Source organism: Vicugna pacos, chromosome 20 (genome assembly GCF_048564905.1).
Source record: "Vicugna pacos chromosome 20, VicPac4, whole genome shotgun sequence".
Lineage (NCBI taxonomy): Eukaryota > Metazoa > Chordata > Mammalia > Artiodactyla > Camelidae > Vicugna > Vicugna pacos.
In genome coordinates this window covers 12,089,382-12,110,895 of record NC_133006.1, presented here as the reverse complement: position 1 = coordinate 12,110,895, position 21,514 = coordinate 12,089,382, and the positions used below count along the sequence as shown (strand labels likewise).

At 43.0% G+C, this 21,514-nt stretch overlaps 1 protein-coding gene across 1 annotated transcript in view; it reads right to left on the bottom strand.

The window, feature by feature from the left end:
* Positions 1 to 2,049: 2,049 nt before the first annotated feature.
* TNFRSF21 (TNF receptor superfamily member 21) overlaps positions 2,050 to 21,514 on the bottom strand; it is a 60,015-nt gene continuing 40,550 nt past the window's right edge. The window contains exons 5-6 of the mRNA XM_072944854.1: positions 5,198 to 5,426; positions 2,050 to 3,478 (exon numbers count right to left, since the gene is read on the bottom strand). Of these exons, the coding sequence (XP_072800955.1) occupies positions 3,249 to 3,478; positions 5,198 to 5,426 (459 nt within the window). The 3' untranslated portion in view covers positions 2,050 to 3,248. The remainder of the gene's footprint in view (positions 3,479 to 5,197; positions 5,427 to 21,514) is intronic.

Below are 21,514 nucleotides of genomic sequence, written 5' to 3'. Positions count from 1 at the left end.
CCAGCGAGGGCTTCTCGAACAATCGTGTGGGAGGCTCATTCTCCACTTCCCCACACACCTCCTGGATGGAACTCTCTGGAACTCTGTCTTTATCACAGCTTGCTCACCCCCTGGTGACTCTTACTTACAGGAAGGGCTGAGAAGTGCTAACGTCCACCGAACTTCTCCATGGGGTAGGAATCATTCTCCCTTTGGAAAAGCAGCCCCATCTAATTGTTTAAAAGCTCCTGTGCATTTAGCCTAAATTGGCCTAGAGGAGACACTATGACTCCGTAAAGAAACAATTTCTCTTCCTCAGCCCTTCACATGACTGTAGATGGTTATTACCTCCACAGACGTTCATTGTCAGGTTGAGATTTCCCAACATCGCTCCCGGGTCTGTCTCTTACTTCTCCGGTTATCCCCTCAGCCCCACATTGAAGACCTCCCACTTCACCAGATCCCTCAGAGTAAGGCAGCTCCAACCAGAGAAGACCTCCAAGTGAGCACCACAGTATACAAAAGAGATTATCATCAACTCCGACCAGGACATTCTATGTTTCGATAATGCAGCTGGAGGTTGCCTCTTTAAGAAAAGCTATGTATCATGTGAATTCAATATTAAGCTTCTGTTTAACCATTAACTCCTATGTCTCTCTCCCCCGGAACATCAAGAGATGTCACCCCATTCCTCTACTTTCATAAATTTATTGAATGTATCGAGCTTTCCTTATAACCCAGATCAGCTTCATCACTGTCATCTCTGCGCCCGCTGTTTCAGCCTGACGAACGTGTTCTGGTTACTCGTCCTGAACATGGTTACTCGTCCTGAACAAACAGTCTTGGATTCAGATTCAAGTCCGATCACTAAGCACGCCCCTTAGCCTTTAAATAAATAAGCCTGTTTTTCATCTATAAAATGGGCACAATTGTAGTTCCTATTTTATAGGACAGTTATGAAGATTCAATAAAATACTGCAAAAAGCACTTGGTAAAGGATAAAGCTGTGTAAATGATTAATAAAAGCGTCCAAAGCTATGAATAATTTACAAGCTTAATAACCGAAATGATGATTCATGCATTTCTGATGTTGTCAACCCCCACATAAAATAAGTGGCAGGCCTGAAATCCTTTGGAAAAAAAAAAATCTTTCTCCTCCACCAGCATCTATGACTCATGCTGGTTGGCTTTCCTTTGGTGAAGAATTTCCGTCTTCTGTCGACAAAAGAGGAAGGGAAACCTGGCCTGAGAATCATAAAACCAAATCCCATGCTGGCTCTCTAGAAACCAGAAAACCCCTTCCATGTCACTGACACGGGTGTCAGGGTGTTCAGACAGGGTATCTAGTTCCAGTTTCTCACTGAAAGAGGAATTCAAAATTGCTGAGGTTCTGGTTGTCAGAATTCTGGAGAGTCAGGGTTCCCAAGCTAAGGGGGCATGCAATGAAATATAAAATGTCACACACTATAATAGAGATGTAATAAAATACGATGTAACATATCCCACCAACATAAGACGTTACCCTGCCGTACTGAGAAGAACGCCCCCCTGAAGTTATTTGGGGGCAATGAGGTTTCATATGGAAGCCGGTGAACTTGTATAGATTCCCCCCTATTCCTATACGTTCACAGTTATTTATTGAACGTGTAAGTGTCGGGCTTTCCTTGGAACCCAGATCCATTTCATTGCTGTGATCTCTGCGTCCGCTGTTTCAGCCTGACAAATGAGTTCTGGTTACTCGTCCTGAATACACAGATGGTAACGAGTAGGAACAGACTCCACGTTCTAATCGGCATGCGTACCTCTCCACCTCCATAATAAGGACCTTCTCAAAAGCAGAAGCCTCAGATTTACCCCCCAAAGACTAGAAAATGCTTAGTCATCTTCAGTGCTGATCAGTCCTTCACCACCAATCTCCAGGTACTTTCCCAAACACAAACCTTTGCCCACGGGCTTGATTTACAGATTAGCATGGCTGAGGGTTTTAGGATACACACTTTTCCAAGAGACTAATCAAAGACTTTGAGCACATGGCCAAGGCAAGGATTAAATACACTCAAACTACTCAAGTAACAAACACCTAATATTTATTAATAAATTAGTACACTTGAAGGCATTTTTCTGTTATCAGTCCCTCTCCACTACCCACAAACCCCACCCACACAAAGGGAGTCCACACCACCTTTGCATTAGAATCTGGCAACCGAGCATCAGGGAGCACGTCGCTAAACAGGAGTGTAGTTGCAAATACATCAGACAAGAGTTCTTAGAGCTGCAGCCATTTTTAATTAAAGTGATTGAATGAAGGAAACCCACTAAGACCAAAGCCTAGAGGGCAGCCTGGACCTATCGACTATGTGTGGATAAAAAAACAAGACATCTTTTAAAGCAAAGCTGGGCAAATCCCCTTTGGAAAAAAGGTGCCGGTTGTGACCGCCACTCAGTTGTGACTTTCCAAAGTGCAGCAATATGTTCCAGGACAGCTCGATCCCTAAAAGATGAAGTTCAAGTTCGCTGGTGGCCCAGTTGTCAAGCCACTCAAATAGCAAGTCGTGATGGCTTGTGAGGATTTCATGTTTCCAGCCCAGAGCAGATTAGCATAAGAGGAGCACAAGTAATCAAGCGTTCTGCACGGTGTCCAGGTGAAAACGTACAATCAGCGACAGTGTGGTCAAGTTTCGGCCATGAATATGAACTATACAACAAGGCATATTAAAAAGATAACTCAAAATCTAATTGTATTACAGTAACTCAACGGGTCTTACATTGCTTGAACCCTTCAGAAAATTCGTAAATGACAAATAATAAAATAGTAATAATAATTAAAAAAAAAAGCAGACGTGGATGTTGAGATGTGAAGACCACTTATAGAATTCACAAGATGCCATGACACTTTTAAGCCATTAAGAGCCTCACCCGCACTGCATTTGTGGTATATTAAGTGAATTTAAAGTGCACAGAATGATTCTGAGAATACGTAAGAAGGCAAAGCAAAGAAAATACGGAACTTAAAAAAAAACCTGTAGTGGTGGATATTCTGCAAAAGTTACATATTGAAAAGGCTTATAAGCTAATTTTCCAGAAGGGTTTTAGAAAAGAAAGAATGAATGAACTCAAAACACTGGCCATATATTCTGTTAAACACACACACACATAAACACACACACACACCCACCCCAAAAACAAAAGTTAAGAACAAAACAAAAGAGAAAAAACACCACCCTGCCACTAAACTGAGTAAATTTCCAGAGTGCGGTGTCCCTTGAGTTCTACAACAGGTCGGGGAGATGGCTATAAACAGAGTCCAGGAGGGTCTGGCTGGCTTCCTGGCTCTTGACTCCAATAATCTCAAATAGCCGGTCCAGTTTGTCCTCAGCCTGAGGAATCTCTTCAATCACCCGCAGCTCCTCGGGATTCAGAATGTGGAGCATGTCGTCAAAAATAGGCTGCAAGTCGCAGGGGTCCAGGCGGACCTGTCGCAACACTGTGTCCTTCTTTTCTGCAGGGAAGAGAGGAGTGGGAAGGGGACAGCTGTAAAGGGACTGTATCAGGGGAAGGAGGAGAGCTCAGAGTGACAGCGACCCTCTCCCCAGGCTGTCACTGCCCCACCCCACCAAGGTGAGTGAACATCCCAGACATGCTAAACCACCCAGTTGTTTTTACCCACAATGCGCATAAGATAACAAACAAGATTCGCCTAATAGAGATCAGACAAGGATCTGATGGAATGGGCTGTTGATGTAACTTGACATTTGCTGAGACTTACATGACTTCTCCTACATTCTTCTGCAACTCAGGAGAATGCTGAAATACTTAAACTTAAAAAAAAAACTTCACCACTTTCCCCATCTGTACTGTGTAAGCAAACACATCAGCTCAGCCCTTCCCTTCAAACTTTCCAAGCCAATAATCAGCTTATCTGACTTTCTAATTACGTTGCCATATTTCAGAACTAAATTGTGAAGAGCAAAAGCTCATAAACAAGAAAACATTGCTTCTTGGGTCACACCTTGCAGTGGGGTGAGGAACTATAACTTTTACTACCATTATAAACTTTATGTAACATAAATTATAAACTAATATGTAAATCTTTTGTAAACATATAGAGGGGAGGGAATAGCTTAGTGGTAGAGCACATGCTTAGCATGCACAAGGTCCTGGGTTCAATCCCCAGTACCTCCTCTATAAATAAATAAAAAACCTAATTACCTCCCCCCACTAAAAAGAAAAAACAACTAAAAACTTAAGTCACCTAGAAAATATAAAGAAAACAAACAAAACCAAAAAATATAAAATATATAATATATGAAGTATAAAATATAAACATGTAAAATAGAACATATTTTATCCACATATAAAATATAGCAACATAAAATAGAAACTTTTCAGTAAAATATAACTGGTATTATGCAAACTAGGAAATTTCAACTAAAAATCTGTCATCAATATGGTGTACATGCTAATTCCCTACCCTGCAATTAAAAACTGCAAGTGGCAAATTATTTACCAGAAGTCCCAATCCACGATGTTTAAAATATTGTTACTTGCAACCAAGCTTAACAGAGTGAACTTTAATCGGAGTCACCAAAACCTATACTCCAGACTCTGAAGATAGCTTATACTCTACAGCCCTGGATTCTGTAAGTCTGGTAAATAATTTGCAAAAAAAAAAAAAAACCTGCCAGACTACATGTTATCGGACCTTCCCCGAAACACACGTTTGATAGCATCGTGAGGATAAAGGGTGACCGATACTCCCGGTCCCAGGCTCCCGGCCAGACAGCCGGGGCTGTAAAGATTTTCTAGGCGGGTCCCGACTGGCTAATGACGTGGTTCCTCACAGGCCAGCCTCACCTCAGAGTCCAGGGCAAGTTAATCAAATGACCCAGCTCCTACTGGAATGGGGAACTGATGGAGAAATCCCATGGGCTCTACTAGGGGAGGCTTAAGAATGAATGTGGGGGGAGGGATAAGTCAGGAGTCTGGGATTTCAGACACTACTGTATATAAAGTAGATAAACAACAAGGTCCTACTGTGTTGCACAGGGAGCCATATTCAGTAACTTGTGATAACGTATAGTGGAAAAGAATCTGAAAAAGAATACATACACATACCTCTATCTGAGTCACTCTTTTGTACACTTTAAACACTGTGAATCAACGATACTTCAGTAAGATGTTTTAAAAAGAATGAATGAGAGATGGGAGCCACCTGTACCTTTGGTTATAAAGGAGCCGGTCCTGCTCAGGGCCGAGGAGCCGCTGGACGTGGAGTCGCAGCGCAGAAGGGGCTCGGACTCGTCCACGAAGAAGCCCTTGTTCTTGTCGAGCGGGGAGGGCTCCACCGTCAGGAGCGTGGAGTTCTCAAGTTTCGTGTTGGGGCTGGGCATGGGGCTCGGGCCGAGGGGGCTGGGGCTCATCGGGAGGGCCAGCTTGTCCGTTTCCAGCTGTGGATGGCAACAAACAACGTTCAATTACAGACTTTGAAAATTACAGAAACTATAATGGAAAAGAATCTGAACAAGATTATATATACATTCGTATAACTGAATCACTTTTGCTGTACCCCAGAAACTAACACAACACTATAAATCAACTATACTTCAATAAAAATAAAATTAAAAAGTAAAATAAATTGTTTAACTGATGAAGGAAAAAAATGAAAAAAAAAAGAAAAAGCCCTCCGCAGATGCTATTTTTGGTTTCATTTAATATTTTATAAATTCTCCCATTTGACAGTCTATAACATATTATCGCTAGATACACACACACTGTTAAGCTCTACAAAATATACGTGAGGATACGTATGAACATCAAAAATCAGGAGGCATATGCACCAAGCTGTCACCTGACGGGAGTGAAACTGGACAAGGAAGTGAAGAGGCAGACCTCTAACTTAAAATGTAATTTTGTATCACTGGAAATGGTCTCAGATAACACCCAGCATTTCTCCTCCGTGACGGGTGGAAATACGTGCCCCTCAAAAATTCAGGTGTTGAACTCGTAACGCCCTGTGCCTCAGAAGATGACTGTATTTGGAGACAGAGCCTTTAACAAGGCAATGAAGGTACAGCTGGGCCCTAATGCAATGTGACTGGTGTCCTCATAGGAAGAAAAGGTTAGGACGCAGACACAGAGGGGAGCCATGTGAAGACACACGGAGAAGACGGATATCCACAAGCCCAGGAGAATCAACCCTGCGGACACCTTTATCTCCAGCGTCTAGTCTCCAGAATTGTGAGAAAATAAACTTCTGACTTTTAAGCATCCCACTCTTTTACAGCAGTCTTCGCAAACCAATACGCCCTCTCTTTACACATAAGGAAATTGACCTAGAGAGGCTACGTGACTGTCTTCAGGGCACCCAACCAGGAAGAGGCAGAACGCAGACTAAACCCTACATCTCCTGACTCCCATCTCAAACTAGCTCAGGAAGTAAATCAAACTGCTGGAAAAAAGGAGGACAGGAAAACACCGGAGGCAAAAGCTGCTGGAAGGAGAGGGAGGACCACCTAGCCAGGGGACCGGCTTGTAAGGATGTAGTGGAGACCGTGAAGCTTGCATTGTGGGGTGAGGGTCAGAGAGACAATAACAAGAACGCAAACAAGTAAGATGGTTACAGGTGGAGAGAGCCAGCTTCATGGCCACTCTGGCTGCTGTGTGGAGACCGGATCTGAGGGAGGCAAGAATCAACGCAGAGAGAGCAGTTAGGACACTGCTACAGTGACCAGGTGAGGTATAATCACAGTTTGTACCAGGATGCCCGGTGGAGACGGGCGGAGGTGATCGGTGGTATCACCCCATTGTACAGGTGAAGTGACTAAGGCCCAGGGAGGGCACACAGACCCTGGCGAAAGCCAGTGCTCTACTAAGGTCTGCTGGACACGTCTGCTTGTCCCTGTCCTTTGACACTACATGTGAGGGCTCTGGCAGTCACTCATGGCATCTCCTGCTGGGTTGACTTTATCTTTTTATTGGCTCTTCTGGGATGGAGGAATATCTGGAAGCCGGGTGGCCAGATGACACAGGGCAGGGTTCAGGAAGCGACATACACTCCTCTCGGAGCTGTTAATCACCGCTCATTAGAAACCACATGACTCCCCTCATGAGAAGTCAAGCGAAACATTTTCAAGTTCCTCAATCAGACAGACATTGACCCTCATTTCAAAGTATGACGTTGCCCAGTTGTAAAACACACAAAGCAAAGTGCAATTGCCTCTTTTACAACCTGTAAGGCCTGAGAAATTCTTGCCACCGACTGCAGATTCTGAAGACCTCTGATGACACCATGTCTAATGTTCCAGCAGCGCCTTCCCCCATACCCACATCCTGCCTCTGCTTCCTGCGCAAGTTTAAGACTTGGATATCAAGCATTCCCACCAGCCCCTTCTGATCCACAGACAAGTTTTATGGCTTTTAAGATTTTAATTCATTAGACCCAGGCATGTGCCCCTCCTCCCTGAAAATGCACACAGCCATGCAAGCCAATACACATTTTTCATTCACTCCATGAGACAAAGAGCACTTGTCTACACTCTGGTTCTCAGGGACAGTACATTGGGCGACACGGTCAGTCAATATAGTGCCCTGTTCTTGCTTACAAAAGGAATTAATTCCCGCCCACAAATCACATGCTGGCAGACTAAGAAGTCCACCCACCTATTTCCTGAACTTGGTTCAAACCTTTAAATATTTCATTTCCCCCCCTACCTTTGCCAAAGGATCTTATCGGTGGAAAGGAAGGCCATGATGGCCGACATAATTTGGAGAGACAGAATGCTGAAGTGATGCTGTCTTATAATTAACAGTGAGTCAAAATGAATGTGAAAATGCCCGTAGGAATGGTTTTAGCATCTCCACCACCATGAGAGCCAGAGACCATCTGACAACCATCTCTCTAGAAAATCCATTCAGCTACTAAGCACAGCTCTCCATCACTATGTAGAGGACACTCAGGAGCGGGTTGCATTCCAGGTTTCTCTGAAGTTACTTGCATTTATTCTCTAGAAGAAAAAAAAAATGCTCCTGGAAACTTAGTTCTTTCCTCCCTTTACCTTAATATTGACACCATCCATCAAAATTGGTTTGCAGCTCCGCAACTCAAGCATCGTGTTAGCTGTGATTTCTCTAATGAGTAACTGAAGCCTCAGGATGGGTGGGTGAAATTAATTGTTTTTTTTTAAATTTATTTTTATTTAATTTATTTTTATTTTGTGGTTGTGGGGGGCAGGTAAGTAGGCTTATTTACTTTTTAATGGAGGCACTGAGAATTAAACCCAAGACCTCATGCATGCCAGGCGGGCACTCTACCACTGAGTTACACCCTTCCTCACAATTCTTTATTAGTTCAGCAAAGTTCATGGTTCAGTACTGAGTTCACAGCACGTTAAGAACACACACAATAAGACTTAGATACTAAAAAAGAAGACATGCGCTAAACAAGAAAGTCCATTAAAAGAGGGTTTTATCCTCTTGAGCATAAACTTATCAAAACATTCACAACGTAGATCATGAGTAACTTAGTTTATTCCTGATTCTTCTCTAAGCTTCCCAAGTTCTCTACAGGGACATATTAACTTTCGTAATTAGAAAAACAATAAATGTTATTTTTAAAAGCCGTCACCACCGAGGAGTATGCTTTCTCGCTCTTCACTTGCAAATGTTGTGGCCGCAGCAGCCCTTATTTACAGCAGGAGCCAAGGCACAGGGCAGTTGGAAGACCATCCACTTGGCTGAACTCCCCTCTATACTTTTCGCAAGCGTTCACGGGCACAAAAGGACAACACTCCTCCCCAACCTACTGCAGCGAGGCAAATATTAAGACTTGAAAGACAGGTCTCAGGGAAAAACTTGGCCAGGGAAGGCAAGATATCTGAAGCTCCTTTGGAGAAACTTGAAAAGTCAAGTTCTCTTTGTTCTGCAGAGGCGAGCGAACCATGTTAACTTGGGAGACTCCCTCGAGAAATAAGGCAGAGAGATGGTAAGACAGACTAACAAGAGTGGAGGGTGGCAGGGATAAGGAGGGGAGAGCTCTCTGAGCAGCCTCAAACAGCTCGGACCCCTCGTGTGAACTTCAAGAGCAGGCAGCTTACTTTGGCCAACAACGTCCTCCGGATCAGTTTCCATGCCCATACGCTTTGTCCTTCCGGATCCTTTATTAGCCTGAACTGATAAGGGAAGAGAGATAAATGGCTCACCTTACAGCAGCTGAATCACACCTATCGCTCCATGGCTGACCTGACTGCTCTCCTTTCTGATGAGCAAAACCACTGAGTTAGGAACCAGCCGGAACGGATGAGGCAAACAAGGTATGGATTGCAATTTGTGGGCTTGAACGTCTCTGGGCTGCCGAGATTTGAGTAGCGTTGGTGAGAACAATGACTTCACTTGTATTTGCGTTGTACTGGAATGAGCCATCTCCAGGTGTGTTCTGGAAACCCTCCATCCCTCCCCAAACTGAAGTGCCCACTCTGGGTGCTCAATTCAGTCACAACCTGAAACTGAAGCTCAAAAATACCAACCCCCCCAAATCACTTCCCTGTCGACTGGCCCTTCCTAGGATGACACACTGTGGAAGGCTGCAGTGTTTCTCCAGCCCCGGGGATGGTGGAGCCATGGATGGTAGACTGATAGTCATGGCGAAGGTGGTGTATGAAGGAAACAGGGTTTGAGACAACTTTGCTCCTCTCCTGTGAGGGAGCAGCAGTTCTGAGCATACTCTGCAAACTGCAAGGGGCAGGGGACTCCAGCCTCAGAAGCTTCTTTTCAGCATGAGTATCATGTTCTTCACAGTCAGCTCCTAAGAATCAAAGTCATGAAAGTCCTGGAACATCATGGCAAGGGGAAAAAAGAAATCTACCACCAACTAGCTGTGTGGTCGGGGACAGTGGATACACTCACCACTGGCAGAAAACCACACCCCTTTTCAGCCCTGTTTCCTCATTTCTAAAGAAAAAGATTACTCTAGGTCATTCTTCCTCAAATTATGTCTTCACATTGTTTGTCTTATCATACCTGTTTCATGATGCCACCTCCCCACCTGTGGACCCCAATTCCCTTTCTCCCTCCAAGTTACCCCCAATTGGTTCACTCAACTAAGATACCACCGAGTTATTTTCAATTACTACCCAATTACAATCTCCTGGTGGTTGCACAATCTGTTTTCATAAAACTAATTAACAACTTTGATGCATCAGTGATCCCCTGAAATGAAGCCTTAATTACCCAGCCTAGATGCCCCTTTGCCAATCTGCTAAAATGGTTCAACTTAACCCCTTGGCTCCTGGCATCACCCATTCAGATTCCACAAGATTCCTTTTCTCCCTGCTCTATCGCCAGATATGCCTGATAGACTCAAGAAGAAAGCTCCTTACAATCAAGACACCATTTCAACTGAACTTTCCCTCCAGACCTCATCCAACACTTAGAAAGAAGGAAGAGTTCTTTTGTGACATTTGTGAAAATTTCTATCACTTTAATGACGGTTTTCAAAAACTCATTTGCTAAATTCAGTGGAAACTAATTGGTATTCCATCCGAGTTGACCAGTTTGTTACTCAGATCCAGTAAACAAAAAGGGACTTAACGAAATAAGCCATCATCAATACTGTGCTAAACGAGTCGGCATGAAATATATGGAATCCAGATGACATTAAGGTAGCTTTTATTAGCTCCATTTTACAGAAGAGAAAACTGAGACTCTCAGAGCTTTAAGTAACCTCCCTATGGTCACAGAAGCCAAGATTCGAGATCTGGTCTGGTCTAGTTTCCAAGTAATCTTTGCTGAGCCAAGTCACTTCCTTATCTGGACCTACTAAGGTTAGAGAAATTGGCAAACCCTGTAAACTCAATATAAGACGTCATCTGGCCACCAAGGGCTGCCCTGGCCCTGCAGCCAGAGTGAAGGGGCCAGAGGCAGGGTCTGCAAGGACCTATAACCCAAAGGCAGATTTTGCACGCTGGCTGGGTGATTGCCCAGAGATAAAGATGAGAGATTATGTAAAAACTTCAACTGGAGCCAATAACTTTGTTTCCTATTTGAAAATATTTCAGATCCCAACAGACCAGTGACTATTTAAAAACAAACAAATTCAATTTCCACTAAAGGTTTATCTCAAAAGAATTACAGTCGCAAATAAAGACATAACTACAACTATTTAAGGATGATGTTATTATCTCTTGTTTCCCCCCTCCTCCCAACTGCCTGTGTAATCAAGACAAAACTGGATTTCATGACCTCCAGCAGATCCATGTAGGTATGTAACACTGGGCTGATAAAAGCAAGCACTAGCCTCCTTGCCATATAAATCTCTCTCATATCAGAATCTCCATATGATACAGTCCCTAAGTTTAGAGAAAAGGAATTCAGATAATAAGAAATGCTGTATTGTTCCAGGACTTCAGATCTAAATGAGGATTCAGATAATGAAAGCTACCAGGCCTATCTCCAAAAATGTATCTGAATCTATTCAATTCCTAAGTTCAGATACTAAAGAATACCTGTATACGGTGATTTCTTCTTTAAAAAATAAATAAGAATGAAAACACCACCCCCAACAAAAAGGAGAAAAAGAAGCAGGTTTCCTTAAAGCTCCAGAAGATATGAAACAATGATTTCATTTATTCTTCTGAGTGTGAGTTCTTGTTCAAGCCAACCCGAAGTAAGGGGACTTGAAAAGAATAAATCCAAATTGACTCAATAAAAAATTTTTGCAAACAAAAAGTAAAAAAAAAATTAAGAGAAAAATGAGAAGACGCTGATTCCTAAACCTTTAAAAGAAGGATTATCAGTGGTTAAGAAACTTGGAGGGAAGTCTTGGAAACAGGAATACGGACTGAAAATATTTACACGCGTATATAGGTAAAAGCAAAGATGTCAAAAGAGGAGTAATTACTGAATCTAGGTAGTAGGTTGTGGGTGTCTGCTGTACCGTGTTTTAATTTTTCTTTGTTTCCTAAGTCTTCTTTTCAAAATCCAGGAAAAGAAATAAAAAAGAAGGGCTAAGAGCCAAACAACCTTAAGACAAAAATTCCCCAAACTTTTCCTAAGCGTCTGACTGTTTAGTTTTTTGTTGTCCTTCTTTCTTCCTCGTTCTCCTGCCAAGACTACAGGAAACGGAGACAAGGAGGTGCTTCCACTGCATACGCAGGGGACAGCGCTAACACGTAAATCTACGTTGTCATTGGCGGGTGGGTCTCGGCTGTCTAGATCTCCCTGGGGTCATGGTAGGTCATGGGGCGGAAGCAGGAACAGGACTTCAGATCTTCAGATCTAACAAGGCCAAGACGTCCCATTCAGCTTCCCTGGGAACCCACTCAAGACCACAGAGGTAACAGAGCTGAGTGAATGCTGACTCTGCGCTGCTCAGGGGAGCTGGGGGCCAAACAAACTCCCCGCAGGAGGCTCACAGGATTAACCTGACCAAAAAATGCCAAAACCACTGGGGAATTATTTTAAAAGACACCCCACACCCACCCTAGGTCTGCCCAAGCATAGGATAATTGGAGGCCTTTGTTTCAGCTGCAACGTTACCAAAGACTATATTTAAATATTAACCCAGGCTAGCTGGCCAGGCTGTGTTTCTCCCTGAAGTACCTCGAGCCCCCATCAAGGCAGCTGCTAGATAGTCTTGTGTGTATATGTCATCGGCTAATTCTGATCACGTCTAAGAGTTAAGTTTCAAAACTGAATCCCAAAGGCTACAAATCCATCCGCATGTAAACCAGGGTGTTGTTGGTGGCCAGTCCCCGCCATCAGCAAGAAAACTTAAGGCGGGAGGACTGGTGCACAGGGGACAAGCCACAGGAAGTCACGACAAGTCGGGCTGTGCGAAGCGGCCGGAGCTGGTAAGAACCAGCTGGCTCCGGAGGGCGTGTCCTGCCCAGCTGCCGGCGTGTGTCTGCAGGCTGTCCCCGCTGCTGACATCAGCCCTAAGGCTGCGGCTCTGGGCTGACTCACCGACTAGCTTCCTCAAAAAGGGAAGTGAGGGTAGTGGGTCGGGGGCTCCCTGGGTTCAAGGCTGGAGCCCACTCACAGTCAGATACACTGCCAGCCCTGCTAAGAGCTCAGCCTCATCCATGCATGAGGAGTTTCCCTAAATGTCACTCAAAGAGACCTATTAGGAAGCCTTCCCCGCCCCCACATACTCTTGGACAATTCTAACCACGAAAAGAGGTGGCACTTATCTTACACGCTTGCCTGAAGACAAGAAGGAAGACCAAACTGTATAAAAGGAGGTCTTGTGTGTTCCAGGCTGGCACCTGTATACTGAAGATAAGACCTACAGAGACCGACTGTACAGTAGCTCCGCCCCGTTCATTGGGGCACATGAATCTTGCGGTATTTCTCCAGCGAACACCAGACTAAAGGCTTTAGAACGTTCCAAAAAACAGTTGAGGAGGATGGAAAATAATTTCATAGGAAATTTTCTTGAGGTGAGAAAGCTCAAGCTTATCTTTGTGACTCAAGTTTTCTGAACTTCCCACATTGGATTAAATTAGTGTTATTCCTAAAAGCCTTAGTTGGAATTCTGCCATTCGAACGAGAACATACATGGCACACAATTCCATAGGTACCAGTGGGGACTTTGAAAACAGGTCTCCTTTACTAACCTGACTTCGGCTACTCAGCTCCCCTCAGAGTGTTAACTTTTACCAGCTCCCCACGTATTCATCCAGGAATAGTCCATCCATACTTACACCAATTAGTACGTACAAATATTCTCCACCCCACCCCAGCTCTTCTTTTTCACCCTTAACAATTTTTTTTTAACAACAGGGTGGCACAGTCTAGGTATACACTGTTATGCACCCTGCCCTTTTCCACTTAAAAATCCTTCTTGAGGTTAGCATGTGAAGAGCTGACTCACTGGTTTTGACTCGTGCATGCTGTTCCACTGTGTGGATGTCCCCTCACTTACATAACCCATCCTCTACTGAAGGGCATTTGTGTTGCTTCCACTCTGTTGTGATCCCAAGTGATGCTACAGTGGACACTTGGACTTGCATCATGCTGCACACATGTGGGATGCACATAAGAACAGATGAAGAACATAGTCCTAGGAGTGGAATGTCAGTGGTCAGCGGACACGTACTGTGGGAGATGAAGCCAGATGGCCTTCCGTGGGGGCGGGGCTCACGCACAGATGGACCAGCGATGGGTGCTGTTCTTAGTCCCTCACGACACAAGGATGGTGTCGTACCTTTTCCTCCTTGCCAGTAAAAGAGGTTAAAACTGTATCTCAAATAAATATTTACATGTTTTAAAAGATCGTATCTCAGTGTAGATTTCAATTTGAATTCTCCTTATTCTAAGCAAGGTTAAAAAAAAATCTATATACCTTTAAGAGCCCTCAGTATTTCTTTCAGTGCACTGTCTTGTTCACAGACTAGCTATTTTTTGGATGGTTGGTCTCTTAATTAATTTGCAAAAGCTCTTCATCGTTAAAGGAAATTAACTCTATGAGGCCAATAGCTTCCCCAGTTATTATTTTGTCTTTTGATTTGCATATGGTTTTTTCTGGCTTGTATATTTATTGTTAAGGAGTTGAATCTCTTGCATGAATCTTTCTCAGAAGAGCCTTACCTCCTGCTGTGATTATTAAAAACGAAAACAACCTCCCTGTTTCTCCCCAGCACTTTTCTGGTGGTAAGTCATCTTAATGGTTGGTCATTCCAGCCTGTCCCCTGACTCAGCCCAACTGTGGATAAACCAAAATTCCTTCTGAAAATAAAAAAGGAGGATGCGAATCAGGAGTGACAGCTGTCTCTCCCAAGGGAACGGTGACAAATAAGTGATTAAAGTGTTGAAATTAAATGGTGTACGATAAAACCTACTGCAAGGGGGAGGGTATAGCTCAGTGGTAGAGTGCATGCTTAGCATGCAAGGTCCTGGGTTTGATCCCAGTGCCTCCATTAAAAATAAGTAAGCAAACCTACTATCTACCCTCCAAAAAATAAAAAATAAAAAATAATTTTAAAAAACTTAAAAAAAACCCCTACTGCTGTCCACAATGTAATTCCTCATCCGTAAGCATACATGCTTTTGGCACTTGGATTATAACAGATCAAGACACAGTCTCAAAATCATAGGACCAAGATGCTAGGACAAAACTTACAGCTACGAAGCTTTATCTGAAGAAGAATTCTGGCTTTAAAACAAACAAGAAAAAGAAAATACAATCTCCAGCACTGGTGACTGATGGCGAAAACAAGCTTCATTTCACAATATTGATTCTGATTTCCCTCCCGTGCAGTTTTTGAGAAAGCCAGGAAGCGGGTGGATTAAAGGGCTGCGTATGTCACCAACTAATAGACTCAAGTTTTTCTGAATGTTGAGACACGGTGTCTCAGGAAAAACAGAAAAACTCACGGCAACTCCTCTACATGGCGGTTTCACAGAAATATATTCTAAAGTTCGGCGCACGTGCGCAGCCTGCCTGTAACACTGCCGGTGTCTTCAGGGATGATCCCGTTTTTGTGTTTGTGTGTGTGTGTTTTTATATACAGTTTTTAAAGGTTACACTCTAAGTACAGTTGTTACACAATATTGGCCATATTCCCCATTATATAATATATCCCTCTAGCCCTGTCTTACACCCCGTAGTTTGTACCTCCCACTCCCCCACTCCTGTATTGCCCCCGCCGACCCCCACTGGTAAGCACTCATTTGTCCTGTCTCTGTGAGTCTGCATCTTTTTTCTTATATTCACTAGTTTGTTGTATTTTTTTTAGATTCCACCTATGAGCGACATCATACAGTATTTGTCTTTCTCTGACTTGTTTCGCTATGCGTAATCCCTGCAAATGGCAACGTGTCCTTCTTTTTTATGGCTGAGCAGTATATACTGTGCGCTTTCATTTAGGATCTCCAGTGCCTGGTGCAGGGCTCAAAATGAAATAGGTGTCCCATTAATGTCTGCTGAAGAAATTGCTTGTGCCAAACCATCTCATCTTTTTCTTTTTCTTCTTTTTTAATGAGATACTGGAGATTGAACCCAGGACCTCGTGTATGCTAAGCATGCACTCCACCACTTGAGCTATTACCCACCCCCACCCCTAAACCATCTTATCTTTAAAGAATTCTTGGGAAAAAAAAAAAGCACGTGTGAGTGTGTGTGTGTTGGGGAGGGGGAGTGTGTCAATACCAGACATCTGTGTCCCAGACTTTTCTCCTCATAACCCGTTCACTTCAAGCGCAACTACCGTATTTCATTAATTCCATGGTGCATTTTTTTTTCGCATTTTAGCACCTCTGAAATAGGGATGTATCTTACAACTGCTTTTATTGCTTTCTTAATGGTACCCATAATAACGGTACATACACAATGTACATGGCATTCAACAAAATACAGCAATATATCTTGATTCTAAAACCTACTGCTGTCTCACAGGACCATGAAGCTTTCCAAATAAAAGCAAACGCAAAGCACCCAGACAGTGCTTGGGACGCAACAGGTACTCGGCCAACACTGGCTCCCTTTCTCCTTAACGTGCATGTACAGACAGTAGAGTGATGTTGCTCCTGGGTCAAAAACAGGAGAGCGTGGAATTCAAATGCCAACACAGAAAACAGTAGCTAAGATTCCCTGAGCCTCCAGTACAAGTCAGAGGCAGGACTGGGCATTTACAACCATCATTTCTAGCAGACACACCCTGTCTCTAATCTTACCAGATGCTTCTAAGACAGTGAGCAGTTCCAGAAGCCAAAAGTCAAATTGTTGGCTATGTCAGTTCCTTCGATTAGTTCCTGGGGATTCAAAGTTCCAACTCCAGCACTTGACATGAAGTGGGACATTGGAACCTCGTTCCTGTACCTTTAATATTGTCGAACAGTGAGCAGTTCTGATAAGCTTCCTCCTGAACCAAACAAAACAAGGTGCCAAGTAAAACAGACATTCTTTGCCAAGTCAAAATTCTGAGGTGCCCTTAGCGTGAAAAAGCAGGTGGCTCCCTGAGCAGAAATCAGATGAGAAAATCTTGGAGAAGACCACAGTACAGTCTTGAAAGAAGCTATAGTCTGTTTTTTTAAGAAATGACTTTCCAATGGAAATACATACATGTGTTGTGTGTGTTATTTTCTAGGTCTATTTTGGTGTGTTGAGTGTCCCTGCCTTCTGGTGCCATAATTCCTCGTGCACACCTCTATTATAACATTTGCTTATTCCACTGAACTGTCATTATTTGCACGCATGTTTCCATCTCGGTGAGTGAGCTATTGAAAGGCGCACACCTTCCTTCTTTACATAGTACCAGGCACACAGCTGGTGCTCGACAAAAGATGTTGACTTACTGAATGAAACTTTGGAAAATGATAAGTTGAATGGCCGGAAATGTCATTAAAAGTCTAAAGGCTTATTCATACACATGGCTTCTTTGTACACAACCACCACCTTCAACACGAGCATCACTAAATGCACCCGGGCCTCTCATGTGTCAGTAATCTCTTTACGTTCCCTTCTCACCACCACCCAAGTCCCCCAGAGCCTGCAGTCACACCCTGCAAGTTAAGTCACCTTAAATGACCCTCTGTGCTGTGGGAACACAGCAGAAGGAAGGGCCTTGATACATGCGAGTTTAGCTAACATCTTAAGGCCTTATGACAATAATCCCTATTTCCCAAGAGCCAATCAACTGGCCAATTAAAGACAAAGGCAAATTTGAATAGCCCAAAAGCCAACAGTTAAAGGCACAGCTGGTATTTGCTGCAATTCGCCCCCCACTATATTTCATTTCTGAAAATATCTGTTCTCAGTTGGACCGTTGATAAAGACGAATGCAGCTGGGAAAGCAAAGGATGAAGCGTCTCTAACAAAGAATCATTCTATCACACAGACGTTAAGGACAACAACACTGGCTTCGGGTCCACTAGTAATTATATTACAGCGTAGTCTGAATCTAGCTAATCTCACGGAAGGAGGGAGGGAAGGATATGGGCTGAGATACCCAAATCCCCTGCCTGATCATCACCAATTCTTTGCATTTGTGAATCTCTGGTCAAAGGCAGATAGGTAAAGTAACACTTCATATTCTTTTAAATGATTGTGGCTGTTTTTGAATATTATCATTTTTAAATGTACATAAAATTCTTTTTTCCTCCCTTTTTCCAAAATGAAACTAGAAAGGAATGCTGGAAAATTCGTATCACCACTACTTCCGAACCTAGCCAGGAAGCATCACTTTAATGCCTCGCTTTTTCATCTCCTACAGTTTAACAAGTGATTCCCGGATTTTGTTCTGAAAAACACTTGAATGCCCATTTTAAATAGAAAAATCTGAGTCAGAGAAATCATTTGCCCAAGGTTTCCTATGGAGAAAAAAATCAAGTCCAAGGTGAGGGTATCAAGAAAACAATTGCACTGGGCAAGGCTATCTGAATACACACAATCCTGAAAAGAGAAAATAGAAACTATAAAAGGGAAACCTAGAAATCCGGTTGCTCAATTTAGTGTCCTTTTTCTGACAGCTACTGGGAGAGCGGACCGTTGTCCTCACACGTACCATCACCTCTGTTTCTTTGTTCGAAAAAACATCCCTGGCGGCCCAGGAACACTCACTCAGGCAGTAAGGAATAAATATTTACAATTCGCTGGAATTTCCAGTTCTTGGGCACTGAACTTGGATGGCAACCCTGCGCTCACCCGTCTGCGTGAAGCATTCTTGGAACTGGCGGTCCCTCCCGACCTGACACCAAGTAACCCTTGGCGCTCAGGATTTGAAGGCTGTTTTACGTGAGTTGGAGCTGGTTAGGAACACTCTTCCAGCCCGCCTGCCTCTAGAGCATTCACCAAGTGCTTCCTGTGGGTCACGTTCACATTGGACAGGTGCCAATGGTGTTCCCATTCTCTTAGGGAAAAACTGAGGCAAGGAGGCCAAGTAATTGACCATCACATCACCAGTGTGATATGCTGCCCGGACAGGAACTGAACCCGGCACACATCTCCACCCCAATGTCCCTATTTGGAGCCTCAGCGCTGATGAGTTGTACGTGCAACACTGCCCTCCCCTCCCCTTGTGGATTTACTCCCTTAGATGAAAGATGCATACGTTTCTTCCCTTCCGTGGTGAGCTTCCCTGACAGCAATGACTTTGTCTTACTTGTCTTTGCATTGCCCAAAGTGCCCAGTATAGGACTGTGCGTGTAATGTGTTATGCAACAGAAATTTAAAAATAAAATCGCATCCTCTCCTTGGCTGTTTAGCAGGGGGAACTTAAACCCAGGCAAGAAAGTACTGGAAGAAAAATAACCGTCAAGCTCAAGCTCTATTTCCAACTAGCCTTCAAAAACAAAACGGCAAATCAGGCAATGTATTCAGTGGGCATTTTTCAGACAAAGGAAAACATTGCTTATTGCTGGAAAACGACATGAAGTATTCTTTAGGCCGAAGACAAAAGATCTCGGGTTGAGGTGGAGGCTGCAGGCAGGAGTGAAGAACAACAGAAAAGATCAATAAACAGGTAAATCTACGTGCATCCTGACTGTGTAAAACCATGATAATTATGCCTCTTGGGGGTTAAGAAATGTGTAGCGTCAAAATGTATGACAACAAAAACAGAATGCAAGAGAAGGATTAAACAGAATTAAAGTCTTTTAAGATGGTTGTATTGTCTCGAAAATAGTAAAAAGGACACATTTATAAAACGGCTCATAATTGAAGTATGCATGTCCTCATCTCTGGGGTATCCATCAAAAGTAAAGTAAAAAATGTATAACAAGTTAATAGGACAGGAAAAGTAGAATAAATAAGAATATTTTATTAACTAGAAAGGAAAGGAAGGGAGAGAACAGATTGGATGAATACAAAACAAATAATAACATGGTAGATTTAAACCATTTAAACCAAATATATGAGCAATTACATTAAAATGTAACCTCACTGAAATTCTCCAATTAAATGACAAAAACTATCAGAATAGATTAAAAAAAAAAAAACAAACCTTAAATATATGTTACTTACAAGAGAATTCTTTAAATCAAGCCACAGGAAAAAAAGTCCAAGTGAAAGGATGGGGAAAAAAAGGGAGGAGGGTATAGCTCAAGTGGTAGAGCGCACAATTAGCACACACAAGGTCCTGTATTCAATCCTCTGTACCTCCTCTAAAAAACATATAAATAAATAAGTAAACCTAATTACTTCCCCCCAAAATTAAAAAAATGTATAAAAACAAAAATTTGTTTTAAAAAGACGGGGAAGAGTTAACATACAATTTGGAAAGCTGTATTAGGGTTTTGCTTTGTTTTTTAAATAGTTTTGGCAAAGTCCCAGTAACTTCCAATGATTGTCCCACTGCTTTGCTACTGGCCCCCAAAAGCTCATGCCCTGGAGGGGAAGAATAGGTAAGACTCTGGAAGGCTGGGCTCAGTTTGGATGTTGAACTTCAAAGAAGAGCACACTGAAAAGTCCAGCTCACACCTCAGATAAGGACAGAGTCAGGCAGGTGAATGGATGAATAAATGGTGGTGCATCCAAACAACAGAATACTATTTAGTGCTGAAAACGAGTCCACTGACAAGTTCTTAGACAGACATGGAGGAAGCTTAAATGCCCAGCACTAAGTCAAAAAAGCCAACTTGAGAAGGCTGCCCACCCTATGATTCCAACCATATGACATTCTGAAAAAGGCAAGACTACATGAGCCAATTAAATGGTTTGTGGTTGACAGTGAAGGGGTGGGTAGGGAGGAAGAGAAAAATAAGTGAAGCACAGAGGATTTGGGGGGCAGTGAAAATAGCCTGTATGATATTATAATGATGGACGTATGTCATTACACATTTGTCAAACCCATAGAATGTCCGACGCCAACAGTGAACCCTGAGGTAAACCATGGACTTAGGGTGATTATGTTATGTGTCAATGCAGGTCTACACTTGGTAAAGAATGTACCATTCTGGTGAGTGACGTTGATAACGTGGGAGGCGACACACATGTGGGAGCAGGGAGTATATGAGAAATCTGTGGAACTCCCCCCTCAATTTTATCTTAAACCCAAAACTGCTCTAAAAAATCTGTCTTGAAAAAAATTCCAAGAACAGTAGAATAGTACACTAAAAAGTGAATTTTACTATCTAATTTGTTAATGCATAAAATTAAAATTAAAAAGTCAGACTCCGGACATGTTTAATTAATGGCAGATGAGCCACTATGGTTAATAATGGATGAGATGCTCCTGCCAGAGGTAACTGGAAGGAACATTGGCGTCCGTCCTTTGAGTGGAACACAACATAGGTGTTCTCAGGCTCATGAATAGGAAAAAACATTAACTGCTTTAAACACACACACACACACACACACACACACACACAGAGTCATTTTTACATATTAAGAGTCCATTAACTCCTGGGGCAAAGTCTCAAGTCACCAGCAGTACCACAGTACACACAGAATACAAATCCACCATAAGATTATGCCCGCCACGTTCTGATTCTCTTGTTTGACTCGACAAATCTCAGAGATGAACTATGAACAAACTGTGTGATTAACAAGAGGGCAGCCAGAAATCCATGCTCGCTGGCTATTAAAATCAGAGTCAGAGCTGGG